We start from the raw sequence: 12,335 nt of genomic DNA on the forward strand, positions 1-12,335 counted from the left end.
TATAGGGGATGTGAAGGTTGAACATGCGATGTGTGATCTTGGAGCTTCCATTAATGTCATGCCATTATCAATCTATAACCGGCTGAAAGGAGTGAGGCTGTCAAACACTAGGGTGTTGATCCAGCTGGCTGATAGGTCGCTGCATAAGCCCTGAAGGAGTTTTAGAGAACGTGTTGGTTAGAGTACAGGAGTTCACATACCCTGCTGATTTTTATGTGATCAAAATGAGTGAGCATGAAGCGAGAGAGTCTAGTGGAGTCTTGTTAGGGAGACCTTTTTTGAGAACGGCTAAGACAATAGTGGATATGGCCGAGGGGACTATTTGCATTGATTTTAATGGTGAGAAGTTTACTTTTGATATAAATGATGCCATGAAGAAACCCATTGATTCTGAAAATCTATGCTTTGTTGATGTGATTGACCCTCTAGTCCAAGATTTTCTTGAGACCGAACTATTACAGGAAAAAACTCCAGGCTTTAGATGCTTGTGATCAGGCCGACGAAGAAGCTGCTGCGTGGTGTGAGTTGATCAGTAGCCAGGGGTTGACGACGAAGAAATAGAAGGAGCGATCAAGGAATTCTGTCAAAAGTCGGCGTTCATTGGAGCCGCAGGGGCCAAGCTTCCAGTCAGTACGGAAGAACCTTCAGGGGAAGACTTAAAGAAGACGGGGAGGCCCAGAAAAAACCCTCTACCCGAAGACACACTTCCACCCCAAGTCGAGCTAAAAAGTTACCATCGAACTTGAAGTATGCCTACCTCGGGGAGGAGAACTCATATCCCGTAATCATCAACAGCAGTCTCACAAAGAACAAGAAGCGCGGCTACTGACTGTGTTTGAATAGGAATAAGAAGGCAATCGGATGGAGCCTTACAGATCTAGTAGGGATAAGCCCCCGCGTTTGCATGCACCACATCAGGCTAGAAGAGGGAGCGAAGGCTCATCGAGATGCTCAAAGGAAGGTAAACCCTAACATGCGAGAGGAAATTTTAAAGGAAATCTTGAAGTTGTTGTCGCTAGGGATTATCTATTCAGTGCCGGCAGTGAGTGGGTCAGCCCGATCCACATGGTTCCAAAGAAATCCGGGATCCAAGTTGTCAAGAATGAGAGGAACGAGCTGATTCCAACAAGGCTGGTCACGGGTTGGCGAATGTGCATCGACTACCGGAAGCTGAACAACGCAACAAGGAAGGAACATTTCCTTTGCCTTTCATCGACCAGATATTAGAGAGATTAGCTGGGAAAAATTTTTTCTGCTTCTAGATGGGTAGCGGGTACTTCCAAATTCCGTGGATCCTGAGGACCAGGACAAACCACTTTTACTTGCCCGTTTGGAACCGTATGCATACCGTCGCAGCCTTTCGGTTTATGCAACGCTCCAGGTACGTTTCAACGATGCATGATGAGCATATTTTCCGATTTGATTGAGGAGTGCATAGAAATATTTATGGATGACTTCACGGTTTACGGAGACTCGTTCGACTCTTGCCTTCATCATTTGGACATAGTTTTGGAAAGGTGTCAAGCAAAGAGTCTGGTTTTGAACTTCGAGAAGTGCCATTTTATGGTCACCGAAGGGATAGTCCTAGGACACGTAGTCTCAGAAAGAGGTATCCAGGTGGATCGAGCCAAGGTGGATGTCATATCCAAATTACCATTCCCCTACTGATCAGAAGGGAATAAGGGGTTTCCTGGGACATGCTGGATTTTATCGAAGATTTATAAAGGATTTCTCCAAATCGCCCAACCCCCTTACCAGACTGCTTCAAAATGATGTGGAGTTCGTTTTTGATGAGCAATGCAAGGCAGCTTTCGATCTTCTCAAAGAAAAATTAGTATCCGCACCTATCATACGAGCTCCTGATTGGAACCATCCTTTCGAAGTAATGTGCGACGCCAGCGACTTTGCGGTAGGGGCCCGTGCTGGGTCAGAGATCGATGGGAGGAGGCACGTATTTTTTATGCGTCCAAGACTCTAAATCAAGCCCAGCGGAATTACGATACCACCGAAAAGGAGATGCTGGCAGTGGTGTTTTTCTTTCGAGAAGTTCCGGCCTATTTGCTGGGATCTAAGGTCGTAGTATACACTGACCATGCAGCCCTTAAGTATCTAGTTACCAAGAGAGAATCAAAACCACGCTTGATCCGATGGGTCTTGTTGCAAGAATTTGATTGGGAGTGGAAGATAAGAGAGGAGTCGAAAACAAGGTGGCAGACCATTTGAGCAGAATAGTGCAAGAAGGAAACAGCGAGGAGGTGCAACGACCAGTTTCCAGAGGAACACTTATGTGAGGTGATTTTTTGCACCAGAAAAATTGATTGGAAGAAGTGTACAAACTTACTGGTCAGAATGATGCAGCAAAAGGAAAAGAGAAGGTAGGGCAGGCCATGGTATGCGGACCTGGCCAACTACCTAGTAACTGGAGAACTTCCAGAGGTACCAAGTGTTACCAAAGCCCAACGAATGAAGATCAAGAGTGAGGCAAAATATTATTTTTGGGACGACCCTTACCTATGGAGGGTAGGATCCGATCAAGTGATAAGAAGGTGCATTCCTGACTGGAACAGCGGGATGTGTTGACCCACTGATTTTACTGAGTAGTGATAGAATGTACATTAAATTCCTACGTACCTAATCTGAATATTACTGACGTTATTTTTTGGATATCAAGTGTACAATCTGGCCATGCGTGGAACCCTTCTCTCGCTGGGCGTCGCAACCGCAAGTTGCACCAATAGCTGGGTATGCAGACAGCCGTTACCCAACGGAAGCGACCACGGAAGGAAAGCCCGACGCCGGCCGGGCCTGGTTCTGCAAGGAGGGGTTGGGGTCGGGGTGGCTATAGGGCTGCGAGAGTGAGGCGTAGGGAAAAGAGGAGAATATCCATTTAATAAATATCCATTTAAAATCATAATTAACAGTCTAATTTGGTCAAAATCTGGATTAAACCCGTTGACCGTTAAAAAACTAACGGAACAGTTAGTCCAGGACCAATTGTGATCCGATTTGAAATGTTCAGGATGCAAAAATTCAAAAGATAAAGTTTAGGACCAAAATAAATGAATTTTTGTTCAAATAGAGATGGAACGACACCGTTGGAGCACAGCACCCTCTGCCAAGTTCCCAGCCAATGCAGAAGATCCATACCCGTACAAATACAAAATAAATCCCTCTTCAACGCACCGCTGAATTTCTGAAGCTAATTTCGCAATGTTACGCAGGTATCAATGTGATTCACTAGATATATTAAACGCATAATTTTATTTTATGTTGGTTCTGATTAATTTGATTGAAGTTTTTGTTTTTCATTTCTCGTTGTTAATTTTTGTTGGGCAACGATTTTGTAGGTCACTTACACAGCTCGCATCCAGCAATTCATTCAGTAGGCTTCCTTTGCAAGCTACAACTCAGGTGTTCATTCATTTTTGTTGTATTAGTGTGCCTGTGTGTGTGTTTGTGCGTGAATAATTAATGAGGAGTATGATTTTTGCTGACATTTGTTTCTGCTGCATCTATTGTCTAGGATAGAGAAATGATGATATTTTATTAAACGTATCTATTAGTATTATTTTTAATTTTAATTTGGAAAGACACAGCAAATCTTTATGTTCAGGTAATGTTTTTTCAGTTTCTGATTGATAGTATATTGGTGGAATAGCTTTGATGCTATGTATGAGTGATGCATTAGTAAGAAAATGTAATGAGGTAAATGAATGGTTTTGTTTTTGGTGAAGATTAGAAAGAAAAACATGAATTAGCACAAAAGGTGTAGATGCCGGGTTTCTTTGGCTTGCTTCTTTCCTGTAGCTCCCTAGATGTAAGTAGGGAGGGGGGTGTATGTCGGCAATTTACTAGTCTGATTGTTTAAGTTGTTATCTTCTAAAAATTGGGGTAATATGCAGATACCTTCATACCTTTCTTCCAGAAGGGAATTTTCTGTTTCCCCGAAGAATGGACCAAAGAAGCTAGATCCAGGAAGCACCCCTGAACCTCAGAGCCGTGTACCAAAGATTCTCACTGGAGGTCTTGCGTTGGGTTCTGTCCTCCTGGCTGCGTACTATTATGGTGCTCTTGATGAGTACATTGGGAAGCAAAAAGAAAGCATCAGAGAATACACCAACACCGGGATTGGTGATAAGGCTACAGAGGCATTTCCAGGACAAAAAGACACATACAATCCAGCTAGTGGAATGATTACTGTAATTCCTGATAACACCTCAAGGCAATCAGGTGAATCAAGTCCCATTGTGGACCATGGCAAACAAGATGCTGAAACACATGCAGAGCCACATGTTCCAGGAGACTCGATGAGAACTGAAGAAGAGAAAAGTTTTCAAGAAAAACTTGCTAAAGTTGAGACACTATTGAATGCCGATCATGTTGAAAGTAGCGATATTCCTAATGTTCCTCAAAGCAGCTCATTGTCAGGTGATGGAACTAGTAAACCGGCTGAAGAAAGTGTTGATCTGAAGGGCCTGGGGTTGGGAGCTGATGAGCCAGAGCACAAGGAAATAGAGACCACAACCACTTTTACTTCAGCTGATAATACTTCTGCTGACTCTGTAGTAACATCTGTACAAAGCGAGCCAACCACAACTGATGACATACAAGAGGTAAAATTTTAGTTTTCTTAGGCAATGTTCAATTTCTCTTGCATTGTTTTCAGTTATTGTTTTCTGGTGGATTATTCAAGATTTCTTGTGGTGCAAATTCTGCTAGGTTTTCCAGGATGGTATAGCACAAAAATCTGATTCGCTCCTCAACGATTATCTATTAAAAGACAATTCTGAAGGATATGCTTCACCTTCATCAAAAAATCACGAGGTTAATATTTCCTAAATACTGTTATGAAGAAGAATTTAGTGCTGTAATTGTTCATTAATCAATAACCTCATTGCTATTACAGAAGATTGATCTTTTCTCGGATATACTTTTTACATCTGATATTGAACTATTGAAGGATACTAGTTCCACAGTAGAAGATGCCCATGGTGGTTACATAACAAATGATGTGAACCTGATTATTGACTTCTTGCAAGCAATACATGCTGCTGAACAAAGGCAAGCAGAGATGGACGCTCGTTCTTTTGCAGAAGAAAAGAGAGCAATGAAGGTCAGGACACACACACACACACTCATGTAGCTTATTGAAGTTTTACTTTTCAGTTGCATTGTGATAATGTCTCATTGGGAGGACTTCTTTCTAAATGTCATGCCTTGAGTTGCATTTATACTTGTATATCATACTTTAAGTTTCACATAACAAGTTCATCTACTCTTCAGGAGAAATATGAAAAGGAACTTAAGGACGCACGAGTCAGGGAACTCATGTATGCTGAGAGGGAAGCCATTTTGGATAAGGTTCAAACTTCTTCCTTTGTGCTCCCAGTTGAATGTAATTCAGTTTGCCTTATGTCTTTGCTTATATCTTCATTGCATCATTTGTCACAATCAATCTGGTGGAATAATTATACTAGCATTTTCCCCTCCCTTTTCTCATTCATTTTTCTCAAAGTAGTAAGCTAATGTTATTCAGATCTCCTGATTCATTGTGTATGAATGCATGCATAACATTATTCCCAGGTTTTCCAATTTCCTTTTCACCCATCTACTCTGTCCACAATTGGCACCAGCCTCTGGGTGCTTAAAAAGTGAGTTCTGTGTATCTTGATTTTATGCACTTGTTGTGCTTGAAAATCAAAAGTAATTCACATCCTTAGTTAGCTGAGGAATACCTTGGAAGGAAATTTCTTCTGGAAGTGGAGTATCTTCATTCCAGACCAGAAACATAATAGGGGACCAGAAAGATAATAGCATTCTTGGTTCTGTTTGGAGCAAAAATCGTTATCTTGCCCCTGAAATTGTTCGTTATTGAAATATTCACAGGAATTGACAAAAGAACGGGTTAAAGCAGCTGCCGCACTCAAATCTCTTCAAGAAACATTAGAAGAGCAACTCAAAACTGAACTTGAGCAGAAGGTATCAACATAATGTTATATAAAGTACTCTATGAAATGTAACTTTTTCAACGATGTTGATCTACCGATTCAATTTCTGGAATTCCTTGTGCAGGAAATGGAAGTGGAACAAAGACTGAAGGAAATGCAAGATATAGCTAAAGCTGAACTGGCTGCGGCAATTTCAATTGAGAAGGCTTCTCAGATTGAGAAAATGGCTGAAGCCAATCTTCATGTATGATGCTTGCTAATGTTGATTTCATTGTGGAGTCATTAAACCTCTACCAAAAACTCCAATCATAAGTTAGTGACCCTTCCCATTCTATGCAGATAAATGCTTTGTGCATGGCATTTTATGCGCGCTCTGAAGAAGCTCGCCAGAGTCACTCTGTGCACAAGCTTGCTCTGGTAAGGTGCACACTTTCATATTAGCTGTTACATGCTTATGGATTTGACCCTGATACTTTACTCTTAGCTTATTGGCTTTTATTTTCATAGCTGAACATGAATCGAACTTGTGTTTCACCTCTTTGTTGTTCAATCAAGATAAAGTAAACAGTTTTTTTTATTAGAGCAAGTGTATGAGCTGGTATATCATAAGTCATGAAAAGAGCTAGGGAAGAAGTGAGTAAAATAGCACTTAAAAATCAAGTGCAGTGTGTAATTATGCTTCCAATGTTTTCCAATTCCTTAGAAGGTACAACATGTTTTTGGACTGACCACTGATATGTAACTAGTCCAACTGATTTCCTTTAATCACGCATGTCTCAGGGTGCACTGGCACTGGAGGATGCACTATCCAAAGGGTTACCAATTAAAAAGGAAATAGAGACCGTCCGCGATCATCTTGAAGGCATTGACAAAGACGCACTTATACCTCTAGTTCTATCGTCACTTCCCGAAGACACTCAAAAATACGGAACAGATACCCTGTCCCAATTGAATCACAAGGTGTGTTTGTCTATTCAATGTCAGCTGCTTTTATTGTAAATGCACTCAGCGCGTGTGTGCGTGCGCGCATCGGTCCAAAGAAATTTACAGTATATATCTCATATTTTTGCAGTTTGATGCCATGAAGGGGACACTGAGGCACTTCAGTTTAATCCCACCTGGTGGCGGAGGGATATTGTCGCACTCATTGGCTCAAGTTGCTTCGTGGTTAAAGGTGCTTTTTAGCCTTGCAGTTAAGCGCCCTTACTCGGATTACAAAATACAACCTCACAACTATGAATATTTCATTCCGAGTTCAGGTTAAGGAGGCTGATCTGTTGGGCGAAGGAGTTGAATCTGTCATAAACAGAGTCGAGATTTTGTTAGCTCAAGGCAAACTATGCGAAGCTGCAGATACTCTTGAGAACGGGGTTAGAGGCAGCCAGGCAGCAGAAGTCGTTACCGATTGGGTCTGGCGAGCTAGGGACAGAGCCATCACAGAGCAAGCTTTGACGGTCTTGCAGTCCTACACCACTTCCATCAGCCTAACCTGAACCCACTATACAACATGTCAATTTTTGATTTTCTGAAGCCACAAAGGTTCGTCTCCAGCCTATAAAGTAACTCAAAACCAAATGCAGAGGTTTCTTTCCCTTCTTTATACTGTTGTACGGCTCCATGAAAAATAAAGTCCTAAATATGTTTCCAGAGACTACAGTATGTGTGAACTGGAGCTTACCTGTGACTTCTGATGTAGAATATTTTTGCAAAAGGTGACTTCGTTATGTGTATCTTTTGTCGTGTTTATTCGGTCCCGGTTCTGCCTACAATAACGAGGTACATTTGCTGCCTCGGCCAACGCCTTCTAGTTTGAGCAAATTGGTCGTGTCGGGGACATTGAATCTTCTGTTTGGTGATAGAAGGCTTGGATAATCTCATTTTTCCATTTTTGTTTGTACGCCAATAAATGTCTGATTTTACTTTTTACCATTTTTGGTAAGCGGACTCCACATTCCACTTCACTCACATTTTATTATAGAGTGAATTACAAAAATGGTACCTAAATAATATAGGATGCATATTTGAGGAATTTCGTGAAAATAAATTACATTTGAGGTATGTAAACAATATTTTAATTAATTTGAGGTACTTTTTCACATTTTCTATCCCATTTTGCCCTTTTAAGCTTAAGGGCACAATTGACATTTTCTTTATATCACTTTATCTCTTTCTTATTTGTTTATTATTTCCATCTCTCATCTCTCCTCACTCTTCAATTAACTCTTCCAATTTATTTATAATTTATATTCTTATAGTTAATACATTATTATTAATTAGATATTTTTAAAATTATATTTGAAAAACTTAATTTTTTTCTTTTCTTTTTTACATTTTCTTTTACTCATTAACTATAATTATTATTATTATTATTTATTCAAAAAATTATTTTGAATTAAACTAAAATATAATACTATAAATTTATATTTGTTTTTCGTTGTATATTATTTTTAAATGTTAATTAATTGTGAAGTATAACTATATTTTAAGAGAGATAAATGAAATAAATAAGAAACAAGAAAATAGAAAAAAGAGAAACAAAAACTTCAGATATACTAAAATGACCTTCCATGCAAAAAAGTAAAGATGTTCAAAAATAATGTAAAGCTGCCTCAAATGAATTAAATTATTGTTCAGGTACATCAAATGTAATTTCTTTTTCACGAAGTACCTCTAACATGCCTCCTATATTGTTTAGATATCATTTTTGTAGGTCACTCTTTATAATAAAACTAATATATAAAAAGTAGGATTCATCTTTATTAACTTTTTCTACTAATTTCTTTTAGAAAGTCAAACAATTTTTTATATTTTAATGATAATATGCAAAACTGTAAGTTTATTCGTTATTTTTAATAATATTTTGAAAAATTATCCCAAACCGATGATCAATTGACCAACTTGCTATATTATTCATTATTGTAGACTTTCGTGTGGATTGGATGTCATACATTTTCTAAATTATGTAGAAATGTGCAAAAATGGCCCCGTCATCTGTTGAATACTTTATGTTTTTTTTAAAAAATCAAAATTACGTTTAACTGAAATTCTAGTAGAGCAAGAGAATGAATGATAGTAGTGGTAATATTTATGTTGTACTCTGATGATTGGTGAATAATGAATAGCAACGGTGACAAAAAATTTAGGCAAAAATTAGTTTAAGAGCCAAACAAATTTGACAGGCAAAACAAAATGGACCATGTTGGTTGCCAACGAATCGTCGGATCTGCACAATTCGGAAATAATTACTTCTTCTTAATTAGGCAAAATGTCGGTTTAAGAAGTACTATTAATATAGGGAACAATGTTAAAAACATTGGTTTGGATATCGACTTGTGAATTGCATGTGAGATTCGAGAATCAATATTGTCTGTCCACCATCCTCCTTCTAACTAAGTGCATGTGTTTGTAGGTGTGAGATATAGTATAATACAGTATAGGAGTACTTGTTTTTCATTGGCTTAGGCCACCATCAACGCGTCACGCGGGTGGCTCGGAACCCGTTACGCAGGGACGGGACGGTAGCGCGACGCATTGCGGCGCCCTGTCTCGTCCCCAGCCCGTCACCATCTCGTCACGAAACTCGTTCCGCCGGCGACGTGGCGCGATCCCATGCCATGCGAGTGGGCGTCGTCATGCTTACGCAATAATTAATTTAAAAAAAATCGAATTAAATAAAAAATATTAAAAAAGTGAAACGGTAATGTTACCGTTTAAAAGAGCCGTTTTCATTTTTTTTACAGTTTTTTACTCTATAAATACTCCTAATTCATTCTCATTTTACACACAACTACACATCTATTCTTCCAAATTCATCTCCATTTCCTCTTCAATTTTCATCTAACATCTAATCACAAAATGTCCGGCGACGGAAACTCCGGCGGTGGCGGCTCCGGTGCGTGAGATCTCAACGCGTTCGGCGACCGGGGGAGCATGTACAACACATTGGGTGGTTCCGGTTCGTCGACGCCGGGCACCCAAAGTTCGGGCACGCCGGGGGGTACCAACCACCCAATTTTGATGTTGATGCATACGTCCGTCCCTCCGCCTCGCGGTATCCGCAGGGATTATCTCAGATTCGGGAGGATTATCCGGTTCAACTCATTCCGGAAGAAGGCCGAGGTGGGAGAGGTTGCAGGGCGGAGGCGGAGGCGGAGGAGGGGGAGGATCTAGGCCGGCATCCGTACGGCCCCAAAGAAACGCTGGCGGTGTACAATGCCTGGATCAGCGTCTCGTACAACCCCGGAAGTGCTTCTGGGAAAAGGTCACCGAGGCCTACCACGAGATTAAGCCGAAAAGACCCCCCGCCGCACATATAAGATGCTCCGCGCTCACTTTGACCGAGTCGACAGAGAGGTCAAACGATTCTGCGGCATCTACAAGAATGAAGCGGCTCAGTACCAAAGCGGAGCCACGGGAGCCGACATTCTGAGGTCGGCTTTGCGGGTCTACTACAAAGACACCGGCAAATAATTCAAATATGTCGATGTTTGGGAGATCGTCAGGGATGAGGAAAGGTGGGCCGGCAGTGTGCGGTCCAGCTCGGGCTCGACCTCGAAGCGCACGAAGCACACGGCGAGTGGACAATACTCATCTGGTGAGGGCGCACGAAGCACACTTCCCGCTTTACGTCCACCCAATACGAAGCCTGACTTAACGGAGTCCTGTTTATGGCGGCAAAACTTGGTATCCCGCCTCCAAGTGGCCTCAGGGAACCTCCATCGCCTTCGGGGGATGATTCGCCGGCGGAGTAGTTTTTTTTATTTTCTATAAAATTGTATTTTAAATTATGTCATTTTTATTTTTTTTAGGATTTTAAGTTGTATTTTTATTTTATGTTGTAATGTTATTTTATTTTTAATGAAGTATGTTTTTTATTAATTGAATTTGGTGGGAAAAAAAATGAAATTGAATGAATAGTAATTTAAGGGACGGAGGGTTGCAGGTTTCGTCCCTTAGTTAAGGGATGGAGTAAAAAAGTACAGTGGGGCCCACAGATAGTGTTTAAAGGGACGATATAGTGACAACGTTGTGGATGGCCTTAGAGTATCGACAATAGTGGAGCCAAGGGCAAGCCCAAGCCACCAATACTTAGTCAAGGCCAAGAAACATGGCCATTCTATAAAAAACTTGGCCACCACAATAGTGGACAAGCCCAAGCCACAAATAAATGATTTTTTTTTCATTTTTTCGTATATTTTAATTTAACTGGAATAAAAAATTTAGACTATAATAATTTTTAAAAATTGCATAATTTAATAAAAAAATTATAACAAAATCTTCGTTGAATTATATAAAGGGAAAAATTACACAACGAAAATTATCGACATCACAAAAACAACACCGCGAACGCATATAACGTTGCGCCCCCTCCTCTACGGTTCCAGACCTCTTCAACCAAATCAGCCTGCAGTGTCGTATGTGATGTTTCCCTCCGCATATCGGTAAACTGCTGAATCAAGTATGCATTACTACGCGGTACACCCATCTGCAGGGGGCGGTGGCAATACCGTGACTTGTACTAGCACCCTCTTCCGGTGCCCAGTGCTCTGCAACAGATCCTTCATCATCTATTATCATATTGTGCAATATGATACATGCAATCATGATGTCAGCGACATCATTTTCGTGTCATTGTCGTACTGGGCACCATAGAATGGCCCATCGCGATTGGAGGACACCAAAAGCTCGCTCAACATCATTCCTCTCACCCTCTTGTTTTCGCGTGAAATAGGATTGCCTCGGCCCAACCGGTTGCCAGATCGTCTTGACAAACATGGGCCAGCGAGGGTATATCTCATCGGCCAAATAGTATGCCATGTTGTACTGCGTGCCGTTGGCCACGAATCTGACTTGCGGACCCTCACCCAGACACTCGTCATTGAAGAGATGCGACGATTGCAGAACGTTGATGTCGTTGTTCGACCTAGCGACACCAAAATATGCATGCCAGATTTGCAAACGGTAGTCAGCAACGGCTTCCAGGATTATCGTGGGGTGTCGCCCTTTGAACCCAGAAGTGAACTGCCCCTTCCAAGCCACTGGACAGTTCCTCCACTCCCAGTGCATGCAATCGATGCTGCCCAACATCCCTGGAAAATGGTGCACATTCCCGTGCATATGTATCAATCTCTGGCATTCTACGGTCGTTGGCTTCTGTAGATACTCCGAACCGAAGATATCCTTGACGCCCCTACAAAATTGTCTCAGCGTCTCTAGGGCAGTCGTTTCGCCCATTTGTAGATATTCGTCGAACATGTTAGCGGGCCCGGCATAGGCAAGCTGCCTAATTGCCACGATGCACTTCTGATATGTCGACAAACCGACTCGGCTGCTGGCATCACGTCGCAAGGTGAGGCACCTGAACCGCTGCGCCAAACACGTTGCTAT

The 12,335-nt window shown here is 41.3% G+C and overlaps 1 protein-coding gene across 2 annotated transcripts; it reads left to right on the forward strand.

Annotated features, from left to right (window-relative positions):
• Positions 1-3,087: 3,087 nt before the first annotated feature.
• LOC121772445 (extracellular matrix-binding protein ebh-like) lies at positions 3,088-7,678 on the forward strand. Of its 2 annotated transcripts, none has more exons than XM_042169561.1 (12): positions 3,088-3,221; positions 3,348-3,411; positions 3,903-4,613; positions 4,720-4,824; positions 4,907-5,113; positions 5,284-5,361; positions 5,887-5,979; positions 6,073-6,192; positions 6,288-6,365; positions 6,729-6,908; positions 7,021-7,122; positions 7,208-7,678. In XM_042169561.1, the coding sequence occupies exons 1-12, from the start codon at positions 3,211-3,213 to the stop codon at positions 7,439-7,441; spliced, it is 1,983 nt and encodes a 660-aa protein (XP_042025495.1). In that variant the 5' UTR covers positions 3,088-3,210; the 3' UTR covers positions 7,442-7,678. The 2 variants fall into 2 exon arrangements, with proteins under 2 accessions (XP_042025495.1, XP_042025496.1); XM_042169562.1 differs by having other exon boundaries at positions 4,961-5,113.
• The last annotated feature ends 4,657 nt before the right edge of the window (positions 7,679-12,335 follow it).

This window comes from Salvia splendens, chromosome 16 (genome assembly GCF_004379255.2).
Source record: "Salvia splendens isolate huo1 chromosome 16, SspV2, whole genome shotgun sequence".
NCBI classification, from domain to species: domain Eukaryota; kingdom Viridiplantae; phylum Streptophyta; class Magnoliopsida; order Lamiales; family Lamiaceae; genus Salvia; species Salvia splendens.

Bases quoted from the DNA above. Each gene is read 5' to 3' on its own strand.
- LOC121772445 (XM_042169561.1), top strand. The intron at 5,362-5,886 runs GTTCAAACTTCT...AAATATTCACAG, and splicing joins GGGAAGCCATTTTGGATAAG to GAATTGACAAAAGAACGGGT. The intron at 7,123-7,207 runs GTGCTTTTTAGC...TTCCGAGTTCAG, and splicing joins AAGTTGCTTCGTGGTTAAAG to GTTAAGGAGGCTGATCTGTT.